The sequence below is a fragment of the Alligator sinensis genome, unplaced genomic scaffold (genome assembly GCF_000455745.1).
Source record: "Alligator sinensis unplaced genomic scaffold, ASM45574v1 scaffold820_1, whole genome shotgun sequence".
Classification (NCBI taxonomy): domain Eukaryota; kingdom Metazoa; phylum Chordata; order Crocodylia; family Alligatoridae; genus Alligator; species Alligator sinensis.
The window spans coordinates 25,896-52,321 of NW_005842428.1; the positions used below are offsets into that span (position 1 = coordinate 25,896).

The 26,426-nt window shown below is 42.6% G+C and overlaps 1 protein-coding gene across 1 annotated transcript in view; it reads right to left on the reverse strand.

Moving 5' to 3' along the window:
• Positions 1–26,426, reverse strand: part of SUCLA2 (succinate-CoA ligase ADP-forming beta subunit) — a 40,262-nt gene extending 13,836 nt beyond the window's left edge. The window contains exons 1-4 of the mRNA XM_025211767.1: positions 26,405–26,426; positions 24,971–25,157; positions 7,732–7,831; positions 7,359–7,521 (exon numbers count right to left, since the gene is read on the reverse strand). Coding sequence (XP_025067552.1) covers positions 7,359–7,521; positions 7,732–7,831; positions 24,971–25,061 — 354 coding nt within the window. The 5' untranslated portion in view covers positions 25,062–25,157; positions 26,405–26,426. The remainder of the gene's footprint in view (positions 1–7,358; positions 7,522–7,731; positions 7,832–24,970; positions 25,158–26,404) is intronic.

Consider the following 26,426-nt stretch of genomic DNA (forward strand, 5'->3'; position numbering starts at 1 on the left):
GGCTCACCAGGGCCAAATAGGGATAAAGAATCACTTCCCTCAATCTGCTGGCAACACTCCAATGTAGCCCAGTATGCTATTAGCCTTCTTCACAACAAGGGCACACTGTTGGTTTATATTCAGCTTACTGGTCACTGTATCCCCCAGGTCCTTTTCTGCAGAGCTGCTGCTTAGCCAGTCAGTCCCCAGGCCATACCAGTGCATGAGACCGTTCTGTCCTAAGTGCAGGGTTTAGCACTTGTCATTACTGAACTTAGTGAGATTTCTTTTGGTCCAATCCTTCAATTTGTCAAGGTCTCTGTGAATCCTAACTCTACCCTCCAGCATATCTACTATTCCCCACAGCATGGTGTCACCTGCAAACTTGCTGAGAGTGCATGCCATTCCATCTTCCAGGTCACTGTTGAAGATACTGAGCAAAACCAGGCCCAGGACCAACCCCTGGGACATTCCACTCGATGCTAACTACCAACTAGTAGTTGGGTCGGACTCGATCTATTGAGGTCCCTTCCGACCCTAACATCTATGAATCTATGAAACTAGACATTGAGCCATTGATTACTACACACTTTGAGTCCGAAGACCCCGTCAGTTTTCTATCTACATTACAGTACGTTCACATTCATCCAACCCATACTTCTATAGCTTGCTTGCAAGAATTTTGTGGGAGATTATATAAAAAAAAATGTTGCTAAAGTCCAGATATATCACATCCACTGTTTTGCCCATATCCACAGAGCCGGTCATCTCATGATAGAAGGCAATTAGGTTGAACAGACATGGCTTTCCCTTGGTGAATCCACGCTGACTGTTCCTAATCATATTCTCCAACTGCTTAGAAATGGATTCCTTGGGAACTTGCTCCATGATTTTACCAGGGACTGAGTTGAAGCCAACAGGTCTGTAGTTCCCTAGATCCTCTTTCTTCCCTTTCTTCAGATGGGCACTATATGTACCCTTTTCCAGTCAGCTGGGACCTCTCCCAATGGCCATGAGTTTTCAAAGATATGGTCAGCAGCTCTGCAATCACATCTGTCAGCTTGCTCAGTACTCTGGTGTATCACATCCACTCCCATGGACCTGTACAGGTCCAGCTTTTCTAAATAGTCCTTAACCTGTTCTTTCACCACTGTTGGCTGCTTACCTCCTCCTCCAGCTGTGCTGCCAGGTACAGTAGTCTGAGAGCTGACCTTGCCTGTGAAAACTGAGGTGAAAAGGTATTGAGTACTTGAGCCCTTTCTGCGTCATCTGTCACTAGGAGGTCCAAGGATTTTGAGGACCTCCACCAGTAACGAACCAAAGCTTTCTCTAATATTTCTCTTGTTGCAAACATACTTGTAGAAACCCTTCTTGCTGTTACCCTTCACATCCTTTGCTAGTTGCAACTCCAGTTGAGTTTCTGCCTTCCTGATTACAATCCTGCATGCCCAAGCAATACTCTTATGCTCCTCCCTAGTTATCTAAGTTTCCATCTCTTGTAAGCATCCTTTTTGTGTTTAACCTCACTGGAGAGTTCCCTGCTAGCCAAGCTGATCTTCTGCCTTATGTTAGTCTTCCTGTGCATAAGGATGGTTTGTTCCTGCCACTTCAGTAAGGTTTCTTAAAAGTACATCCAGGTCTCCTGGACTCCTTTGACCCTCGAACTGGCCTCCTAGGAGATCCTACCCATCAGTTTCCTGAGAGATTCAAAGTCCAGGGTCCTTACTCTGCTACACTCCATCCTTCCTTTCCTCAGGATCCTGAACTTAATCATCTCATGGTCACTGCTGCCCAAGTTGCCATCCACTACTACTACATTCCCCACCAATTCATCCCTGCTTATGAGCAGTAGGCCAAGAAGAGCAGGGCCTCTAGCTGACCTCTCCAATGCTTAAACCAGGAAATTGTCCCCAACACTCTCCAGGAACTTCCTGGATTGCCTGTGTACTGCCCAGCAGATATGAAGGTGACTGAAGTCCCCCACAAGAACCAGGGCCTGTGATTGGGAAACGTCTGCTACCTGTTTGAAGAAAGCCTCATCTTCCTCATCCTCCTAGTCTGGAGGTCTAGAGCACATACCCACCATGATGTCATGCTTGCTGCTCTCCCCCTCTGACCCATACCCAGACACTTTCAACAGGCCTATCTCCAGTTTCATACTGGAGCTCTGGACAATCATATAGCTGTTTTACACAGTGCAACTCCTCCTCTTCTCCCCTGCCTGTCCTTCCTGAAAAGTTTGCACTCATCCATGACAGTGCTCCAGTCAAGCGAGCTATGCCACCAAGTCTCTTTTTATTCCAATCACATCATAGTTCCTTGACTGTGCAAGGCCTTCCGATTCTTCTCATTTGTTTCCCAGGCTCTATGCATTCATGGAGGTAACCAGACAATTTCACTACTTCTCAGACAGAATAAGGCAACCTCACACCCCTTCCTGCTTGTGCTTCCTCCAGTGGCTTCCCCACTTACCTCAGGGCGTTGGTCTCAATCCGCAAACTGCTCAAAAAATGTGCATTTTTCAGAAAAACCACTGGTGATAATTTTTAGCACTGAATTAAATGCACTGAGTTATGGGAAAATTAGCTATTGTTGTTGTGGAAGGATTCCTATCCACAAAAATAGATAAGCTCATTGGCAAAGCAACATTTCTCACTCCCCTCCACAAAACAAAAAATATCAAACAAGTTTTGTTCTATAAGAAATTGCATTGGAAGTGTTTGAACAAGAACTGGAAAGTAATCTAGTTTAAGTCTATCATGGCAAGTAGTTCTCAAAGATGAACACTCTATTTTTTTTTTTTAAAGTAGAAAAATTTTAGGGGACAAAGTATAATAACCATTTCCAGTGTCCTAATGCCACCTTGTGGTACACAGGAGGAGAACATGCTCAGTTTTACAACATAACAATTAAATTAAAAGGTTTAAGAGGAGAAAAATGCCACATTTTAACCAAAACACACAGAAGGAAAGAACTGTTCCCTATTTTGGACAGGGATCAGGAAAAGCATTAAGAGTAGAAGGAATAAAAAGTTAACCATTTATCAATTAATCCACTGGAACAGATATGCACAGACATTACAAAGACTAGTACTCTCCTCCCCTCAAAAAAAAAAAAAAAAAAAAAAAAAAAAAAAATCGTATCCTTGTAAGCTACAGGGAACGACCTAGAAAGATCACTGAACATATTGCCTGAAGACAAGTGGGTAGGCTAATAATATTGCTGTAACCAAAAGAGTTGCAAGAGCCAGGTCTTTGATCAAACGCTGGTCTTAACCGTGTGATTTGTGCTCCAAACCAATTTGGCCTGTAGATGGGCTTTTCTCTGTGGCTGTAGGAGACAGGACTACGAGCAATGGCCTCAAGCTGCAGAGGAAACTTAGGTTGGAGATTAGGAGGAACCTTCTGACTATGTGGGTGGGTCATGCATTGGATCAAGCTCCCTAGAGAAGTGGTATAATCTCCATCCCTGGAAGTTTTCAAGAACAGGTTAGACAGACACTTGGCTGAGATGATTTAGTCCAGGGGTAGGCAGGATGCAGCCTGCCAGGCCATTCTATCTGGCTTGTGGGGCCCTTAAAAAAATTTAGAAAATTAATATTTATCAGCCCTGGGCTGCCTGTCATGCACCCTTGATGGGTTGCCAAAACTCTGTAAGTGGCCCTCCATCCAAAATAATTGCCCGCCCCCGATTTAGTCAGTGATCATGATCCTGTCTTAAGCAGGGGGCTGGACTAGATGACCTCATAAGGTCCCTTTCAGCCCTACTTTCCAATTATCCTGTGGCCTAGAAAAATAAATACCTTGAAATACAAAATCTGTTCTGGTACATGCATCTGTCAAAGGCAGTCATAGAGGTTGTATAAACATGAGCTTCATTTCCCATCCCTACATACATACTGTTCCTAACATCTACATGAAATATCACAGATATTAGGGCCACTGATAAATATCTTTTCCAAATGGTACAGCAGTCATAAAACTCACTCATTCAGTGGATTAGCACCTGAAGTACTGGGTGTATAAGGGTGCTGTCATTTTTTGTTTGATACCTCTAAACTGCTTGCAGTCCATTAAGAGCATGGAAATCACCCTTTTCCCCCAGGACATTCCCCATCATTAAGCATGTCACAACCCAAAGTTATGATTTTTGTTTTTGTGTGCGCTTTGGCACTGCTAAATTATTTTCCCGCTAAATTGCAGCTTCTTTGCACAGTGGAGTTTTCTGCTGTAAATGAGAACCCCGGTGCAAGGGAGAATTTCCCGCCAATTTGTAGCTTTCTTTGCATGGTGCATTTCTTTTGCATCTAAGAAATGCTTGGGTGCAAAGAGTTCCCGCCATTTGTATTCTAATTAGAGCCCCATTATTGGCTAGTTCTAAATTATGCACACGTGGCGGCTAGTGATTGGCTTGCTAGCCGTATAAAGAGCTTGGGTGATTTCCGCCCAAGTCAGAGTTCGAGAAAGAGAGAGAAAATCTTCGCCTTGCGTGAAGATCTCTAAGCGCTGCAGATCCTTACGGACCCAACGCATTTCTTAAAAGGCAACAGGGGCCTGATCAGCCTCTGGCCTCTCCCCATCGCCGATAGATTCCTAGACGTATCCCTCCCTGCGCGCAAAAGAGACGGACCCACGGAGCCTAGCAAACTTCGTGTGAGTGAGTGAATAAAACGATCCACGGAGCCTAGCAAACTTCGTGAGAGAGAACCGAGCTTGTCATAGTCCTCAAACAGGGATTTAATCGGAGCTGTGCCTGGGAAACTGTCCAGCCTACACCGCGACCATCTTCGGTGTAAGTAAACAATCTTGAATCAACCATTACGCGTCCGTGCCTAATTCTAGCGTGTCGCCCGTTCTCTCCGATCCAGCGTGCCCGGGCCACAGCCCGCACGGAGCGAAAAGGGCCCGGATCGCTCCCGACCCGCACATGGCAACATGGATGGGATCGGGAGTAGGCCCGCACAAAGCAATACTAATTTATTTTTCATATAGAAAAATAGAATTATCAAAAAATTATCAAACAATTATCTAATTCTTCATTGTTTCATGAAGGTTATACAGACAACCTACTTAGAATAAGAAAGAAAACAGCAGCACATTTCTCTCTCAAGAGAAGAACTGGGCATCTATAAACCCAGAATACAGATCACTTGTAAACACTTTAGACATTCTTTGCTTTGAATTAAACAGAAAATCCTAAACAGTCTCAAATGCCTCAAAAATCACAACTTAGGAAGACCTGAAGTAGAGATCCTCTAAATTAAATCATCCCTTCTTTGGGGGCTGACAATCCATCAGAAAGCTAAAAGGTATGACTGAGTTAATTCCATACATAGCGCAATAAAGTCCAAGTCAAGCCTTTTCTTATTAATACAGTTTGGGAAGTTCTGGAAGACTTCTCTTCACTACTGCCTAGAAACCACTGAAGACTTTCTCATCCCCCAGTTTTAAAAACTACAGGAGAGGAGAGAGAAAAATTACAGAACCCACTTCACTATCTTCTGAATATTTTGTCCAAAATGTATTCCATCACCAGCTATAAGCATGGTTCTATAAACCAGATTCAACAGATCAGTATTTAGGAATCAGGTTATTTTATAAGTAGTTTTGTTTCAAATGGGAGGATTTAACTAAGAAAGTCTATGGGTGTCACCTTCCAGCACGCACTGGAGATAAACCTCTGGTCTCAAATCCACTTGCAGTTTACAGAGAAAAAAAGTGATGTAAGGAAACAGCTACATTGCCAAGTGAGGTGCATGGAACCATCCTGTACCAGAAATCTAGTTATGTGCAAGGTGTTGTTGCATATTTTTAAAAGCAGAAGAAACTTGGGTTTAACAGAGACTAAAAAGGGCTAGGACTTCAGCATAGAAAGAAGGCTGAGGGGCCAGAATATGAGAGAGGTCTATAAAAATCATGCAGGGTGTGCACCTAGTGAACACAGAACTATTGTTCCCCAAGTCCTAGAAAACTAGAACTAGGGAGCACGCACTGAAAGTTTTAAACTTGTAATAAGAGAAAGTTTTGGGGTTTTTTTGTAATAGCATGTAATTAACTTGAAGAACTCATTACCACAAGAGGTTGTGGAGGCAGCTAGTATAACCAGGTTCAAAATGGGACTAGGTAAATTTGAAATAATATATCCATTCATAGCTATTAAATGGAACAGCCAAGAACGTATCCTTTGGCATCTCTAAACCAGTGGTGTTGGGTGCCATGGAGGGTATAACGCAGGACAGATCACTCTAGATATACCCTTTTTGTATGCCTTCCCTTTAAAGCATCCGCTCCCACCACTGACCGAGAAAGCATACTGGGCTAGACAGATGACTAGTTTCATCTAGTACAGTACTTATGTTCTACCAGTGACCTACCATGAGCAGTACTTCCTCATCCAGGGATCCTTAGCATTAAAGCTTGCAGTGATCTGGAGGGACCTATGTGCTCCAAATCTTATCTCTGAGAAGGAATCAAATTCCAGTGACTGGCTTATTTAGAAGACACAGTTTCTTTCTTCCCTTCAAACAGATTGCAGATCAGAGAAGGCACAGCAACATGTAGAATAATTACCTTTCGATGGCCACCAGTGATTCTGCTACTGTGTAAGATTCTGGCAAAGTTTGTCCAAAATGCATGGAAACATGACAGCCCATTAAAATCAGTGTTACTTATTGAAATCCAGCGTCAAGGAAGAAAAAGAGCAGTAAAAATAAATTATGCAGCAATACTGCATATGCAGATATCCTGGGGTAGTTATAGGCTACAATGCAACCTAGAGGTAAATACCGTAATAGCACCCACTGCTGCAGCTCCCCTGGGATATCCTGACTACAAACCCAAGTTAATTTCCATTGGTGTACATAACACTGGTGTTAGCATGTTGCAGGTCCAGGACCATAAACAAAATTTGAGATTTTTTTAACAGGTTTTTTTTCCCTTTTTTAAGTACACAGCCCGTCAAAATCAGGCCACCTCAATTCTTGAATATGGATGCAGGAGCTTTCCTTTAGACACCCATTAAAGTCTTACTTCAGTCTTTAGAAAAGGATGGCTGTAACTAAGTTACTCTGAATCTAACAGTTGGTGATTAAGGGAAGTCAAGAAGTCAGACCAGCTCCCCTCCTTCTATGACAATCATACAATACACAGTACCTAAATGTTATGCTTTACAAATACAAAGCATTCCTTTGATTACACTGTGCTAGGGTGAGCTACTTTTGCATTTAAAAAAAAAAAAAAGCCATGCAGTCCTAGGTCATGCTAGCAAACAAAAAGTCTGTGTTTCAAATTACAGACCCATGTGAATAACAGCATTAATATTCTGTTGATCCCAAACATACTAAATTTGTTGTCAGAGCACTATTTTCTATGATTACTCACTTGAAATGACCTTTCCATTGTTATTGCAAAATAGTACTCTCTCCTGGGATATCTGCGCTCACAGATAAATACTTGATTGCATATCCTGCCCTTTTCTCCTGTCTGCTTGGTAAACAGCTTCTTCCCAATCATTTTGGAGGAGATATCTTTTGCTTCTTCAGGACTAGAATAAGAGAAGCTCAGGTGTGACAAGGGAAATGCTGGAACAACAAGAGTAGCTTACAAATAAATGTAACTAGCTTTTATAGTTCTACTTATAATGAACGCCATTTGTTACTGTGAATTAATAGTTCAGAGAAGTACAAATTTCAGTCCACAAGTGGACCAAAGATATTTTTCCCCACACAACTAATAACTTAGAAAAGAAACTTACGAAAAAACTATTTTCACTCCTCCTTTGAGGCCACCTTCAAATGTTCCTTTTCCTCTACCACCAGCTAAAACCTGTGCTTTTACCACAAGGTCCTTTGAACCTAGAATGAAAGAAACCCAGAATGTCAAACTGAAACTCTTAAAATATTTAGTGCTAGATAAAGTAACTAAGGCTACTTTCAGGTTTCTCCCTCTGCCCTAACAACAGTAGGCAAACATTCAAGAACCAGTGTAGCAAACACCAGTCATGGGTTACTTGGCAAACTTGTCTCAAAATAAAAACCAGAAAACCAATTTCAGGCTGATATGCAAGCAGCCTCTAGAGCACTAGCATTCAAAGGCAATTAAAAAAAAACATAAGACATGTCTGGATTTTGAAAATGCTGATTTTTGGTTTTAATGTACCAATATTCAGTCACTGACACACAAGAGTGAGTTAATTAACATTTTCCTCTGGTCTCGGTACTTACTTCCTTTAAAAGACAATAAGGGTGTAATTATGACTTCTCAAGTCATCATAGGTCAAGAGTTTCTTTTTAATACAAAAAGAAATAGTCACATGTATCCATCCTATCAGTTTTGCTAGTGAGGGCATACAAGCAAGATATTTACTTAAGTTATCCTCCAAATGACAGTTACTTGCATAACCAAAAAAGCCCCAGTGAAACAGAGGACTTAAGCACATGCTTCATTGCTTTGCAGAAATCACAAAGAAGAAATCTACTGCATTTGGGAGAAGAATAAAATCATAATGAAGTGGGACATCCTATTGTGCTAAGAAGAAAAAGAAAATGTTGGATTAAATCATGCCTGACAAAGGAGAGCACTACTAGTAAAACATCAACAAATTCTTATAAGATAACACTTGAAACATCTACAGCAGCCAAGTTTGAGGGTTCTTATGAAAAATGTTTTCCAGATGAGTGTTCACTGACGAGGTAACTTCAATTATTTCTTTTAAACTGGCCTACAGGAGAAAGCAGTTACAATGAATCACTCCAACTTCCAAGTCCACTCTGGAATTGTGCTGACTTATGCACAGCATTAAGACGTCTGGGAGCATAATTCATTTTCCTTTGTACTGCAATAAGTCAGGTCACTCCATGAATTCCTTCCCAGTGATTTTTGGGAAGAGTCATTTGTGATTTCTAAAATGAATTATGAAAAGGCACTGCCAGCTTGAGGTACCCGAGTGAAACTAGTCTGGATCCACATAAAATTATATAGGCATCAATAATCAGCTAATGACTAAAAATTAACTTGTATGTTCCAATGAGCCACCCAATCTTAATGTTCTCATGCATACTCTCACTGCCCCTGCTTGTGGGGACAAGACTAGATAGAGATTTTTGGGGCCAATACGAATAGCCGATATTTAAGGAGGCATATCGACCAATACTGATATGATTTCTGATACAGCTGCCTCCAGCTTATAAATTTGGTGTGGTGGAAGGGGAGGGAAGGGGCAGGGGCAGTCACTGTCCAGGCCGCAAGGGGCACTGCCCAGGCCACGGGGATGGCTCCTGCTGCTGCCTGCATCCCAGGAGGGTGGGTGGAAAGGGCCATCTGCCCCCCTGATCTGTGCGGGGTGGGGTGGGCTGCCCATGGTTCTTCTCTGCAGGGGCTGGGCTCAGAGCAGGCACCAGCAGCACTGGGAGGATGCTGCATCCACCCCAAATTTCACCGCCAATCTGCTCCCAGCCCCACAGCCCTGCCTCCACCCACATACTAGGAAGAGCCGGGGTGCACTAGGTGGCTGGCGGCACTGGGAGCGGAGCAGTGGCAAGATTTGGGGTGGATGCAGCATTGTCCTAGCACTGCCAGTGCTCACTCTGAGCCCAACCCCAACCCCCGCCAAGAAAAGCCCCATGCAGACCCGGCTGCAGCCCCCCCTCCCCCCATGCCTTCACGAGGGGGCGTTTATTTGCCACCCCCACTCCCTTCCCTCCCACCACACCAGACTTACCAGCTGGAGGCAGCTCTCCACACTGCCGGCTGTGCTCCTCGCTACCTGAATGCTGCGCTGCAGCTGAGCACAGCATGGGCATTTATCAGCCAAATTATCCAATACAGCCATTTTTCTTTATATTGGTACTGATCTGATGTTGGACCAATGTATCAGTGCACCTCTAGACAAGACTTGAACAAAGGACAATGCTCAAGTGACCTCTACAGTGAAGATATTAGTGATAAACAGGATAGATAAAAAAAATCAACGATTTTAAAAAAATGAAGATAATCAGATTTTTATTAAAAACCTATATATAGTTTTAATTTAAGATATGTTAGCGCTCAAAGATACCACGGAATTGGGATTATAATGTCTGATTATATACGATTTGAGAAGGTTTATAACTAGGTCACAACAGGCCACGGACTATAGCAGGGGCCCAATCTTAGGGGATTCCCAGAGGCTCCTGTATAGATTAGTAAAGATTAAATAAAACCACTCTACCCAACGGGACTCAGTGCTCAGTCTAGGAAGAAAAGCCCATTAAGCATCTCTGTGATGCTTAGTTTCAGTTCTCAAATTGTGGATTTGTGTCTCCAGAGATAACATCCTTGTTACCAGCAGTATATGGAGAAGAGACATAACAAACCTGATTACCTACCCATCACCCCGATTGTCTCTTTAAAAGTTTGTGTACAGAGTCAAGCCCTTACCCGCTAATCTCAGCAATTCCCAAACTCTTGACAGGTTGCACACCACCAATTTAAAACGCTACAACCTTAAGTACCACCAGCAAATTTTTCAGTTCAACATTAAGTACTACCAGCACATTTTTGTCATTATTATAAAGCAATTATAATAAAACTCTTAATGTGTACCACTAACAGGTTTTCTGTATACCACTCATGGTATCCATACCACAGATTGGAAACCACTGCAGTCTATCTTTTCTAAAAGGAACAAAGCATTTTACAGATCTTAAATATTTCTCCCCCTTCTCCCAATATTTTATGTTAGAGTTTAAGAAGTTGTATACACTCATGTAACCTTTAATTTTTAAGATAATGACCTTGGATGTACTCTATTTTTATACCTACTACATATTAGATGTCAGATAGATTTAAGTTAATAATATTGGTATAGAAATCATGCAAAAAGGCATTCTGACCTTTATGCATCTAGTCTATAGATGATTTTTACAAGCCCTCTTTATCTTAAAGTAAGTAACCACAGAGTTGGAAGATTATGAAAGCAACCTTCAAAAGCAGATTAAATAATTATATACGCTCATCTGTGTGGGGGTCAAGTGGTAGGCCGGGCTGTGGCCAGTAGCCCCGAAACGTCAGGCAGGTACTTTTGACCGACGGAGCGGACTTAGGCACAGATGCGTATTGGTAACAAATAGATGGTTTACTTACACTGCTGATGATTACAGGGCAGGACGAGAACTGACTTAGATTACAGTTGTAAACAGGTACAGGATTTGTTAGGTCGGTCTGCAGAGGTGCACGGGCTGGCAGTCGTCGGTTTACGTCTAAACTTGGGTCGGTGACGGGGAGTTCTTGTCGGGTGATCAGTCCGCCAAGTTGCCTCTGAGGTCTCCGAGATGTATACGGAGTTCTTCTTAGAGTTTACTCTCTCACATGCTCGGAGTTCTCCAACTTGGGCGGAAACTGCTCTTAACTTTTATATGGCTAGCAAGCCAATCACTAGTCGCCAAATATGAATAATTTAAAACCGGCCAATAATGGTGTATGTATCTGCATGAGGATGACGGGAACTTTTTCTAAGCTGTAATTTTCCACTACTGTAGCATTTGGTTACTGGGTTCAGGCATAGCGGAATTTTCCACTGTGACCTAGTTACTACCAAATGACTGACAGCAAAACTGTGCCATATGTATCAAACCAATGGACTTTTCCTCTGTGCTAAACCAATTTTCCTCTGTGCTATACCAATTCTCCTCTGTGCTATAGACATCTAATTAATGGGTTCTGACAATCTGCAAGCGTGAAGCTACCCCTACACAATACCACCCCTTCTCCACATATCATGGAAAATTGTGGATCTAAATTAATACCTAATATGGGTAAGATAAAATAAAAATTGATAAAGTTGGTACCAAAAGGTGAAGACATTCTTCCATTTATATAATGGACCCACTTGGACCTGTTTATGACTATTAGAAGTTTGAGGGATTCAGAACTTCTATAATGGGGAACTTCCACTTGACATATGCAGGCAATAGCCACTGCTATAAAGAAAAGTTTTCAGGCAATATTTACTAACCTAATACCTTACTCACAAGGATGTTTTTTTGGTACTAGGGCATGAGAGCAGACCAATCTGGAATATATCATATTTTATTATAATTAATCCTTTGTTAGTTAACACAAGGAAAGGCTGAAAGAAATAAGCTTACTTAGTCTGGAGGAGAGAAGACTGAGGGGGATTTGATAGCAGCTTTCAAATACAGGAAGGGCAAATATAGAGAGAATGGCACCTTTTCTCTGTGGCCACAGGGGTCAGTACTGAGAACAATGGCCTCAAGCTACAGCAGAGGAAATTTAGGTTGGAGGTTACAAGGAACTTTCTAACTCTAATGGTGGTCAAGCTTGGAAGAAGCTCCCCAGAGAAGTGGGATTTCCATTCCTAGAAATTTTCGTTAGACAGATGATTGGCTGGGATGGTTTAGTCACTGATGATGTTATCTAGTCCTGCCCCTGTTTTAAGACGACCTAGTGAGGCCCTTTCCTTGCCTATTTTCCTACAATTCTTATGATCCTATGACAGGCCAAGATCTGATTAAAGCTAAGTCTGATGGCAGCCAGAGAAATCAGAGAAGTATCAGCTCTAGTTCTCAGCCCTGAAGAACTTTCCTTTCTCCCTCAAGCCAGGTGCAGGGAAATGGGGGAGAGTAGCAAACATAAAATAGACCCAGGAGTTTCTTCCACTTTCCTCTCCCATGTTCCTTATACTGGTAAACTGGTCAGTATAGATATTTACATAATACAGTTCTGGAGAGCTATAGTTGTATCTTGCCCCTCTGAAGCCCTGACTAAAGAGAAAAAAAGATTCATTAGAAAGAATCTTGGCTATGCTTACAGAGAATAGGTCAACACCATCACCATCCTGTGCTTTGGAGCACTGTTATGACATACTAGCAAACTGCCTGTCATGTATGGGGGGAGGCAGGGACAGAGCACCACCACCCACCGCCCCACAGTGCCACTGCTCCGCCTCTGGTCCTTGCACGTCTCCCCAACCCCCATGTCTGGCCCCGTGGGCCCCCCCACCGCTCCTGGTGCAGCCCCATGTGCCCCTCTACCCCCTGCTGCTCCACCCCACGCCACTGCCAGCACAAGAACAAAGGGTCATAACATGAAACAAGTAGGTAGTTAGTTTTAAACTTACAAAAGGAAACACTTTTTCACACAGCATGTAATGAAAGTGTGGAACTCATTTTCAGCAGAGGTTGTAGAAGCTGATAATTTACTCAGATTCAAAAAGAGACTGGACACATTCTTGGAGGGAAGGGGCACCAGTAGCTGTTGAGTATGGGAGTTAGGGATGCAGCCTCTGAATTGGAATTTCCCAGACCTGAAATGCTGGAAGCTGCAAGAGAGACAGGAACACTGGGGGAGACAGGTTGTGCCCAATTCACTCTCCCTCCCAGCATCCACTCTGCTATTGTGCGACACAGGAGACTGGGCAAGATGGACCTATTATGGTCTGACTAGTAAATGGCAATTCTTATGCTCTAGATCAGAACAATAATAGATTAATTACACCCATTAGAATAATTTTTAGAATATTATGTTATTGTAGCACCTAGGAGCCCAGTTTCATGAGTCTCTTAGGACACAAAAGACTGTAGTCTTCAAGTTTCATGTGCAGGGCACTAGCAGTCCATAGCACCCTTTCATTGCATTACGAGGCTCCCAACCATGCAAACAAACGAACAACATAAAAACAAATGCACCACAATATTTTAGAGGAAACAAATGTCAGAAGAAAGATTTAACAATTTACACCTTTAGGGAAGGCTTTCAAGGAAGTCTTCTAACTTGTTTATCAAATTTTTAAGAAGCTGTAAAACTGCTAATAGCATTTCAACCAGGAAAGTTAACAAGTGAGCCAGACACTAGCTGTTATTTCCAGCACTTGAGGTGTTGAAAGTGTTCTAGAAAATAGTCCCAGAGGCAAGCACCATTCACAGCCACAGCATATTACAAAAAGTGATAAAGAGCAGTAGTAGCATTAAGCAGCAACCCATTACAAAATGAAGTAACGAACCTGCTAAAATATTTGCTTTGCAAGAAGTTTTTGGCTTGTAGATCACAGTACAGTAAACAGGGAGTTTTCAGAGTCAAAAACAATTCTTATATTAATAGGTCAGCACTTACATTAAATACTAGTCTGTCTGGTCCTATCCCAGCTTCCACACAGTCCATGTGGAGACGCATATAAGACTAAATTCTTTAATATAGAACAGGACCTCCATTTCATGCAAATATGGTAACTAGCTCTTCATTAGAGACTTTAAAGTTTATTTGTGCCTTGTTTAAAAGCAAGAACACATGCTCAAACACTGTGCCTCTGGCTAGTAGACATCTGCCTGCAGTCCATTGTCTTGGGCTCACTGGGCGTGAACTAAGGGTGCATCTCTCCAGACAAAGTTCATATTGGCTTCCTTCAGAACTTACTTCTCTCACTGCCCAAGCATAAGGATCAGTATTCCACAGTTGTCCCCTAGCTGGATTTTTCCAGTAGTTAGCTGTGGCCCTTAATCTGTAATAATTACGGTATTTAATAAGTTTTGGTTTCCCAAATGGACCCTGCCTCTAAGTGTAGTTAACTTTGAAGCAACTACACTTGTCCTCACTGTCTAATATAACAAAATGCCCAAAGAATTCTTGCTCTTCAGGCCATTTTAATTAAGTCTGCTTTAGTGTTAATAGCTTTCTTAACAGAGAAAAGTTTTATAGCTACTAATGAAATGGTCTGCCCACTTTTAGATTTATGGCTTGCATTTGTAACTTACCTGTACAGGTACTCCTCACTTAATGTCATCCCAGTTAATGTTGTTTTGTTATCATGTTGCTGATCTATTAGAGAACATACTCATTTAAAGTTGCGCAATGTTCGGATACAACATTGTTTTGCCACTGCCTGCTAGCAGGTAACTACTGTGACGTAATTGGACTTGTTGACATCATTTCACTTAGTCGCATTTTTCAAGAACGTAACTACGACGTTAAGCGAGGAGTAGCTGTAGTTGAAAGCCTGTTGACATAAAATTAGATGAGCATGACACAGGGGAGAAATTTAAGTCTCATGTGAGCCCTTCTAGTACAAGAGTGTCTCTTTCAATATAGCTCCCCACCCTCCGGCAGGGGCCTGAGCCAGGACAGGCTGCAGCCAACCCCAAATTCCTGTAAAGTGCTTTTTTTTTTATGTCTGTCAGCAGCCTTTATTATTAAAAGCTCACATCTCTGAACAGCAGATTGTGCATTTCTCTGTTCAAATAAAGAAGCATGACAGTGTCAAACACCAAACTAAAAAAAAAAAAAAAAAGTGTGGGATCAAATGTAAAAAGACAATGTTTCATTCTTCCTAAATGCAAATCATCTGAAATGTACTTGGCTAAAACCTGGGGGGTGTAAAATCTTAGCTGGCACCTCACATAAGAGGATCTCTCCTTACCAACATTCCCCAAAAGAAAAAAAAGAAAATTTTGGATTGAATCCAAAGTTTTGGCATTACAGGGCACATAAAGCTGAATCCAGAACTGCAGTTCAAATCTAGGACTAGGCTTTGTGTTTGAACAGACCTTTGTTTCTAGTGGTGGAAGTTTCTCAGAAGTTTCTCACCTTCCCCAGACCAGGAAAAGGCTGCTCCTCTGATGCAGAGTTCTCTCCACTCTGCTCCAGGGCAGTCTCTGGAAGCAGAGTGGAAGGAACAATGGGGCAAAACTCCAGCCCACTCCCCTTCCAGTTCAGATGTCAGTCTGAGGACTGGAGCAGAGAGATAATGCCTCCTCCTTCCCTCCACAGCCCATTTTCCAAGATTCTTTTGTGGGATTCTGCAGAAAGGACAGCAGTGCAAACTATTTTACCCTAAAAATTAAATCTGAAACGCTGGGTTGACTTATCAGCACGTTACGTTCACAAAAAACACACAATATAAAATGGGGAGAGATAACCAAGCCATTTAGGGTCATAGGAGAGTAGGGCTGGAATGAACCTCCTGAGGTCATCTAGTCCAACCTCCTAATCCAGGCAGGATCATGACTGACTATACAATCCTTACCAAGTGTCTGCCTAACTCGCTCTTGAAAATCTCCAGAGATTAAGAAGATTCCACAACTTTTCAGGAGCCTGTTCCAATTTGACCACTCTCATAGTCAGAAAGTTCCTTCTAATCACCAACCTAAATTTCCCTTGCTGAATGTTCAGGCCTCTGCTCTCAGTTCCTCTAATATATTTTTTTTTTTTGATTTGCTGGCCTCTTTCCAATCTGTCCATATCTTTCATAAAGTTTGGGGCCCAAAACTGGGCACAGGGCTCCCAGGTGAGGCCCCACCAGTGCTGAATAGAAAGGAAGAATGATTTCCCTTGATTTGTAAGAGACAAATGTCTCTTAATACTTCAACTGCATTAAAGATTGATTTATCTTCATTTCCCCATCAAAATGAACATATTTACTCAATTTCAAAAATGAGGATTTCCCCTCATTTAACACAGGGGAAAAAAGCCCCTCGTTTTCAAATAGAGCACAAGGGCAGTGTGGAGTGGAGGCAGGCAATTGCTGTGGCTTGGACACCAGCCCCTAAGCAGGGTCAAGGCTATAGCCGCAGCTGTCTCTGCCATCTTCCCCTGCCATCCATGTAGCCTCTGCTCCCACACTGGCCAACCTCCCTCCACCCCTTAACCTTGTTCCTCTCCAGCAGGCTCTGTCCAAGCAGCAGCCTACCGCACTGAGCACAACCCCAGCCCGGCCCCATGGTAGTGGCGCACAGCCCACAAAGCTGCTACAACAGGGACGGAGTCTGCCAGGGCAGAACAAAGGTAAACGGATGGGAGGTGCAGAGAGCAGAGGCTGGGGGAGCAAGGGGAAGTGGGAAGCAGAGACTGAGGGGGATGAGCAGGAAAGGGAGAAGAAACAGAAGTGGAAGTGGGGCCCAAGGGGTGGGAACCAAGGTGGCAGGAGACAGGCACAAGTAGGAAGCAAGCTGCTTGACCTCTCCACACCACCTGCACCCCCATTTCCTGCCTACCTGCAAGGGGGTGGGAATTAATTAAAGACAACCCTCCAATAATTAGATTCTATGCATGGATATTTATTTTTTTAAATGATACACTTTCCATGTATAGAGTCTAATTGGGGTGTCATCTTAATTCAAGGTCATCTTAGATTTGAGTAAATGTGGTACCTTTTATACAATATATTCCTAACACCATTTTTATTACATAGAGTGGCAAAGGAGAGGCAAAGGAGTTCCCTCGTGTTTAAGATGTCAACAGACTGGAAGCTGAAATTACAAGCTGATTTAAGTTAATCTTTCCTCACAACAGTTTCTGGCTACTAAGAAGCCAATCCCTCTGGAGCAAGACAAATCAAAATAACGTGTTTTTAAGTTCAGCTAAGTTTATGTTCAGAAATACAGCAAAAGCTCTGTTATTCAGCATCCCACGGGAATGGGGGATGCCAGTTAATCAAATGTGTATACCCTGAGATCAGTGTGCTGAGGGATAGAGAGGGGGGCCGCCACGCAGGCTGCTTTCCTTCAGGCCACGGGCCGAAGAAGTGAAGGAGAAGAACTCGGCTCGCAGCGGCAAAACCAGAAGTGGGACGTTTCACTTTTGCCGCGTCCCTCGGATGCCGGTTAGTGGAGCTTTCCGGTTGATAAAGTGCCAGATAACACAGCTTTTGCTGTATTTTTTATACTCCATTAGCCTGTACAGCTGTCTTCACTGAGCCCTCTAACAATCCCCATCCATCTTCACTATTCCACGAGCCCTTCAGCTGAATTCTAACAAACTACTCAAGCTCCGCAATATGAATTACATTACCTGTATAGCACATACCTGGGTAATCAAGTGACATTTTAAAACAAGTTTAACAAAGCAACACTTCACAGCTGAAAAAAAGTCTCAATCTTTTATAGTAATTTCCCCACCAATGCACTAGCAAAACTCATCATTAAAACTAACAGCCAGAAGGCTTGCATAGAAAAACTTCAAGTTTGACCTATTTTTCTAGACAGCACGTTTCAAAAGAGATCTGATCCTTCTCCCAGATGACTTTAATTATTCAGCAGCAGTCACTTTATTATGGAAAAAAAAATGCGGCAACTCAGTAAACTGGTCACTTAAGAAATCTTTCTTTGCAATATAGTTATATAAAGAAAAACAATTCTCCTCTTAGTATTAGCTTTTCCATATATGTATCTAAATCAATGAGACAGCATCAGCATTTGCTATCAGCAAACATAATGATACAATTAGACAATGCTCAACCCCCCCATTAGACACTTCCTTAAGAAATGAAATAGCCAGTTTTAGAACATTAACAACTAACAGTATTCTTTGAGAATAATTTGAAGACTGATACCTGACAGAGATTTGAGAATTAACCACTTTCCATTCAATCGACTAATACAGCAACCTAGGGGTTAGGGCCAAGTGAAAATTCAGTAGCAGAAGTAGGGCTACCAAAGGCTTGGGAACTGCTGCAATAGATTGTTTCTTGCTTCACAGTAAGCAAGTAGCAAGATTCTTAACTAGAAATTCTCTCTTTCCACTTGGTTTAACAGGCTGTCAACTGACTGCTAGAAACAGGGCTGAAAAGCCCTGGTAATATCAACTGACCACCTATATTATTCCACCACAGTCAAATAGTGGTGTCCTGTCCTTTCCCCCACCCACAGGCCAGCTGGGGCAACACAAGCTTCTCTGCACTGCAAGTCTGTGCCCCTACCAGCTGTCTGCTGCACACTGGGAACACAAAACGGAGCTTCTCCCTCTGAGGTGGCACAGGTCATACACACCCAAGAACCTACTACCCTTACTACAAGGAAGAGTGCCACCTACCCCCTCTCCCTCCAGGTTTTCTGAGGCTCTAAGATCCTGGGAGAGAAGTGTCAGCATGTCCAAGAACACTTTAATTGGTTGGATTCATCTGGAACAGCAGCAATTAGAGCTGAATATACTGGTTCATTGAAATAAGTGATTCTATATGCAAATTAACTCAGCTTTCCTGGAGTCTTAGTAAGTAACACCTCACTTACTGGAATGTGAGCATTTAGATCAGGGGTGGGCAAAATGCAGCTCGTGGGCCGGATGTGGCCCATCAGGCCATTCTATCTGGCCCACAGGACCCCTAAAACATTTACAAAATTAATATATATCTGCCCCTGGCTGCCTGTCACGAGGCCCTCGATGGCTTGCCAAAACTCAGTAAGCAGCCCTCTGCCCGATATAATTGCCCGCCCCTTATCTAGATTAAAAACAAGTTGTATTAACATTAGGGACATGAAAAAAACCTGTTAAAGCTAAGTGCAAGCAGTATTTTCCAAGGACAAAATATATGTAGATAGAATGGAGACACTTGCTGGATTTCTGTGGTAATGTCCAGCAGCTGTCAAAAAAAGATTAGCAAAATCAAAACGGTGAGAAAAGGAGATCTGGTCAGCCTTACATTTTGTTTTTATTCTTTTTCCGTTTCATCTCTGGGGGGAAAAAAGCACTGTAAAGTGAAGATAATTCCATTTCTTCATCCAAAAAAAAATTTTGCTACTCCAGAAGCTTCAGCATCAAAAATTAGTTTTAAAAGTCTTTAGATAATCATGAGATTAGATGTCTAGTGGTATTTTGTATTGAATGTTTGATGATTGGGAAAGAGAAAAAAAAAGGATGAACTTGACTGTTTGCTAGAGATACCATACTCAATTCCAAGACAAGGCTCCTCTCCCCGATTTAACATGTGGGAGGAAAGCCCCTCATCTTGGAATTGAGTATGGGGCAGCAGGGGGGCAGGCAGCTGCTGTGGCTCCAGTTCCAGCCTCAGGTCAGAGCCAAAACCATACCTGTTGCCTACCCCACTTCCTACCACTTCTGCACCCCCTGCACCCTCAGGGGCTCCACCCCTCCCTTCCATCCCCATCTCTCCCCCCAGTCATCCCTTCCCTTACTGTCTCTCCTCCCCTAAAGCCTCTACCCCTCCACACCATCCCTTCTTCTCCCCCTCCACCACTTACCCTTGCTTGCCACCCCCATCATCCCCACTCCAGCCCCGGGTACAGAGCACAACCCTAGCCCAGCCTCCTAGCAGCAGCTGTACCAGAGTAAGGGTAAATTGGTGGGGGGGGGCAGGAAGGGAGGGAGCAGCAGGGGAAAGAACAGGGGACAAGCTGCCTGTCCCCCAACCATGACCTGTAGCCCACTGCTCTCCCTACCACTTATGAGGTGTAAATCTACCTTGTCTTCTTCAGTAATGAAAATGCCCTATCATATTTATTTCCAAATGCCAAATATATAGTCCCTTGCAGAACCTGTTCCAGCACTGGGGGAGTGGGGGGCAGGGAGGAGGAAACAAGTTTGACCAACTCCTCATGCACCTCTACTGCCAGATAAACACAGCAGCATTCACAATAAAGGCATCAAGTGAAAAATCAGTGTTTTCTACATTCTAACAAAATTCACCACACAGCCCAATATTCTGCTGAGAAGCCAACATTTATTCAGTTAATTAGGTTCAGAACATCATCATGATTGACACTGTAGTCATCATGATGTTTGGGCTTTGTTGAAAGGTGTGAATACTAATTTGATTCATGTGCTACCCATTTAAGGCAGCTCTTCACAGGTGACTTAATGTATGATTAAAGCAGTTTTTAGATATATCAAGTGAAAAACAATGTCAACTTACTCAACACACACAGGGACCAGCAGCAGTACTGCAGCATCATTTAGCACTCAACTGCTTCCATGTCGAGTAAGCCATATCATACTTAAAGGGAAGTTTCTGTAACAGGGAGCCCCCTTTGTACACTCCCCTTCTGGGCACTGATATAACAGAAGCCTCTTCTTGCTTGTACCCCATCTTCCCCCCGCTTTTGTGCATTTTTTTCCTTCTACATACTGCATGGGTGTGGCAAGGCTCAGAGCAAGACAAAAAACTGAAGTGGCTTTCTGTAGGAGAAACCTACAAACTACATCTACATATCAACTGAGCTAAGTGTTACCAAAGAAAACAAAAGAACTAAACTATCCACTTCAAAGCACAGTCTAGAAGAGACAAGAAAAGCCAAGGTGCATTGAAAACATGACTGTAAACATACCCTGGTGAACACATTCCCCCTTTGATTAAGACTTATTTCCCAAAGCAAACTTCCCATATCTGTCTAAAGTTTTATGCTAAATCAGTCTACATGACTGAATCTAACCTAACTCAGTTACTGTCCCCAATGGCCTTTGATCCTCACTAACTCGCACTGCATTTTTATATTTCATCCGTCTCATCTTTGTCCTGACATTCTGTATTTTGTTTTATACCTTTTAACAAATGTATTCCTTTGAGTAAGTCATACCTTGTATTACTAAAAATCATTATTATAAGAATGCACTGGAATTGTAATCACTGCAATTGTACTGCTGTATTGGGCTGGTCCCTTGAGTGAATGCAAGTATGCATGAATCAGTAGGTAATTGAATGACAAAGCAAGAGCCTCTGGCTGTTAATTGACAATTGCCTAGCCAGAGGAACTTACCATTACAAAACTCTACCCTACAACCCATTTTAAGCTAATCAAGTCACCTGGAACCTAGGACACAGCCATGAAGTCAATCATGTCAAGGATGGATTCCCAAAACTGCACCATCGGGCAGAACCCCCAGTGACTGTGACCGACAGCTGTCATGCACTACCTCAAGACCCAGGTAAGACCACAACCTCCAGATTGCTGGGGATCACAGAAGTCTGCCAGAGAGGGATAAAAGGCAGTGAAGCGTGACCCTCAGTGACACCCTCTCATTCAGTACGCAGCCTACCAAGACAGAAGGACAAGCAGGCAACTCCCTTCTGGAGAAGACATAGCCTTGGAGGAAGCTGACCATTGGCAGCCGACCCCAGCACCCTGGATAGGTGTAAACCAACATCAGTGCTACACTACTATTACAGCAATTGCGTGTGTGCGTGCGCGCGCGCGTGCGTGCGTTAAGGTGGCCAATACCCCTCTTAACTCAAAGTTTGCATTTATGATTCTATTAAAACTTCACATCCCATCTAATAAACTAGAATTTATGATGATCCTATGAGTTGGTACTTTGTAGCCAACATTTCTATAAAAATGTCTAAGAATTTCCAATACACAAGAAATCACTTCAGTCAACTGCTGCTGAAAAAAGGGTGCAGCCAAGAGCTGTCCTGACCAAACACACTCAAACGTTGCCTTTGGATGTGAAACTCAAAATTAAAATTTTACTACTTGAATCAATAGGTTAGTGAATTAAGAACATGGAGAGGGAGAGTGGCAGTGGGAGAGAAGAAGCGAAGAGGAGGGAAAGGGGGTGAGGTTCTTGGCATCATGGGACTGATTTCCTGAACATTAAGAAACATTTGAGAGAAATAGTACAAAAGTTGAAGCTGGGAAACAGGGAGAAATAAATTAAAATAATATTGCAGAAAGATCAAGTGATCACATTTCACAGCTATTGGTGCCCACCTTAATCCAAGCTTCCAGAGCTAAGACCTTTCTAAGCATGACTTATTAAGCCTGGGACCTAGGAGTGGCAGTTTCAAATGTTAACAGATGTGGAAAAAAAAAAAAAAAACCCAGTCCTAGCTAAGGAAGCAAAGAGCTACAAAGGAAGAGACGGTTCATTCAGCTGTGACATGCAATCCCAGCAGGTTACTAAGAGCTGGCTCTTACACCATGGGCAAGGGAGAGGATGATTTTCTCTCTGCGTTCTTGCTCTTTGCATTCTAGCTATGAGGACAGAAATTGTCTTAAGATACTTACATATACTACTCTAAGTGCATTCTAGCTACATCATAAAGTAGTGCCCCTTTGCTCCAAGAAGAATTTTGAAGAGGTTCCCTACCAGCTCCCTAGATCTCATTGTCTGGAATATATCAATGCACCCACCAGCATCTAAAGATAAGCATTTGCCTTTGAGATACCACCTCAGCTGCAGCCAACTGAAAGTATAAACAGGGCTCCCATGCACAACGGTGAGATCAGACAAATGCTTCCTTGTATTAAAACCAGATTTGAGTGGAGTATAAAAATCGGATCTGATGTCTGGAAAATTATTTCAGCAAGGATTAATGTCAAAGCGCTAAGAAGCCCAGTCCTAGCTAAGGAAGCAAAGAGCTACAAAGGAAGAGACGGTTCATTCAGCTGTGACATGCAATCCCAGCAGGTTACTAAGAGCTGGCTCTTACACCATGGGCAAGGGAGAGGATGATTTTCTCTCTGCGTTCTTGCTCTTTGCATTCTAGCTATGAGGACAGAAATTGTCTTAAGATACTTACATATACTACTCTAAGTGCATTCTAGCTACATCATAAAGTAGTGCCCCTTTGCTCCAAGAAGAATTTTGAAGAGGTTCCCTACCAGCTCCCTAGATCTCATTGTCTGGAATATATCAATGCACCCACCAGCATCTAAAGATAAGCATTTGCCTTTGAGATACCACCTCAGCTGCAGCCAACTGAAAGTATAAACAGGGCTCCCATGCACAACGGTGAGATCAGACAAATGCTTCCTTGTATTAAAACCAGATTTGAGTGGAGTATAAAAATCGGATCTGATGTCTGGAAAATTATTTCAGCAAGGATTAATGTCAAAGCGCTAAGAAGCAAAAGTAATTTCATTACAACATGGAAAAATCAAAGCAAAAGTTTTAACAATAGGCAAATCAAAACTGAAACCAAAAGGTAGCACATCAGTGACATGTAAGTCAAGATAATTCAGAATTTGAATCAGTCTACAAGAAAGGTTGTCTTTATAACAATATGTTGGTACAACTTTTGGGATATGATAGCCAATGCAACTATTCTCACAGATTAAATGACAGTGTTATATACTATGAGCACCATGACAGAGAAGTCACAGTCATGAAGAAAAAAATATTTTCTTTATACCCTGAAAATTCAGCACACATTGCTACACTAGAGCATACAGCTCTTTTCATCATCCCCTTCTGCAACAAAAACAGGCTAAAGACTTTCACAAAAAACTCTGTTCTTCTCATAACATACTGTCCTGTTGAAAAACAAGGATGAGACCCAACCATTCCATTACAAAAAGAAATTACAGAAAGTAGCCAGCACAGCCAGAGGGATACATTCATTTTCTTAGGGAAAAAGCTAGATGGTGGAGACAGGAAGAGGGAAGTGACATGCATCAACTATCCCTTATTCCCCACCAGGCCTGTACTTGAATCCCAGGCATGGGTCCAAAATCATGTAAAGAGTTCTCCCCCACAGTTCAGGGGAAAGGAAACGGAGTGTCAGGCACCAGCACATTCTATGATCTAGTCTACATTACAAAGTCTTTCTGGTAAAGCACCAATTTTGCCAACTAAGCTTTCAATGCGTCCACACCCAAAGCTGTACTATAGGAGGAGAGCCTTTCTTTCTGCTGGCAGGGTTACTCCACTCTGGAGAATAAGGCTTCTGCTGTCATACAACAGCCACCTGAAGGTATATATAGAGGCTCCAGAACCTTCAGCTAGTTGTTATGGCCTCTTCAAATGCTGGTACCTTCCCAGAGTGCACTTCATGCTCTGCTGGAATAGCTGCTAAATGAAGCTGCCAGTACACAAGCACTTGAACACATAGTAGTGGCTTGACAATGGGGGCTGCTGTCTGTTGCCAGATCAGGAGTAGAGCAGAGTGAGCACTGACTCAGCCAAGGCAGAGGGACTGACATCCTCCATATATAGCTCTCAGGGACATAAATTTGCCCCGGTGCTGTTGCACACACTACTGCATTTCAAACAGCAATGCACATCTCCTTCACTTGACCACCAGTGACCTCATAGTTTTCCACTCCTGCACAACATCATCCCAGGCTTTAGAAGGTTTCAAATAAAAGGATATTTCACCAGCAAAACAGGTACTGAGATAGCAAACAAGTTTTTCCAAAGCACATGAAAAAGCTCTTAAAAACAGACAGCATGTAGAACTGTAAGAAGTGTCTTACCAGGAAATTAAACAAGTAGCTATCCCTTCTATCATATTGATTCCTATATTGTATAAGTTCTTGTTAATATTATACCTATTTCTTTTGCAATTGTGTATGCTTCTTCTGGTGTTCTTGCAACTAGTCCATGTGGAACACAAATACCAGCCTCTTGCAACAGTCCCATGCTCAGGTATTCATGAAGTGACAGGTTCCTTTGTTGCTGCTGCTGCTGCACCTGAGACCCATGGTTATTGAATAGTCCTGGACCTCCACCAAGTACCTAGGAAAATTTTAAAAAGCAGTTATCTTTGAATAGGCTGACCTCCACTGAGCTTCAAACACAATGTTAAACACATAATTATGGAGTTTGGAGAAAGCATTGATGTACTGAAGAACAACAACTAGTTCTGGTAAAATCAGAACATCTCACTCTGTTTTATGCCACAACTTCAGCAAGTTACACTTCAACTTGGGATTCCTTTAAAGGAATCTTTTAAAAACATATAATTAACACATCTGTACTTCGAATAAATTCTTTGATGCCTTTGTGTCTGTATTTAATCCTGTAGGAAGCCTTAGAGGCTTTCCTCTTTTTAAAATATGTCCTTCTTGTTAGAACTAAGAGGCATAAATAATAGATAAAAACAAGACAGCTCTTACACCAGTAACATGCTAGGTGTGCTGCATAGTTTCATCACCATAGATTGACAGAGCTTTTCATAAATAACTTTGCCTCTTTCTCTATTAAACATTGCTATCTTCAAGCATTAATTGGGGGTTGCCTAGACAGCAAGATAACAGGTAAAATATTTAAGCCAGGTAGAGAGGAAAACACCTACAGCCTGTGGGCTAGATCCAGCCCACAAAGAGGTTCAATCCAGCACAGGTGATTAGTACCACGGAGCTGCATTGTGCTGCCCATCCCTTTCACAATGGTCCTCTCCACTGCATAGCCTACTGGTCTGCTACATCTGAGCTTGGAGTTGTGGAAGGCAGGTCAGGTAGTTGGCAGCTGGCCACTTGAAGGGACAGAGGGATGGAGAATTACTGGCAACAGGTCACGCCAGCAGAAAGCTGCCAATGCCTGTGCTACACGCAAAACATTCCAAGAGCAAAACGAAGAGCTGGCCAGCTCTCTAGAAAGAAGTAACCTTCAGGGTGAGCAAGTGAGTGGCTGTGAAACTCACATATATTCTCCTGTGTGTGTCGGGGTGTTTTTAAGCCTTCCCAAATACACTGAGTGTTGGCTACAGCCAAGGCTAGGGACTTTGACTGGGCTGTGCCAAGGCTCCTGCTGGCAGAAAAGCTGGGGGTTCCTGGCTAAAAGGTCTTGTCCCTCTATTTAGGGTCAGACCAATCAACATATCTGGGGTCAACAAGGATTTTTACCACATAGTCAGACTGGCAAGGACTGTAGGGTTTTTGCCTTCCTCTGTAGCGGGGAACATGGCTTTCTACCTGGGACTTCTGGAGTGTACAGGCAGTCCTCGACTTACAACATTTTGAGTTACAATGTTTAACACTTACAACGTTTATAAATTGACACTCT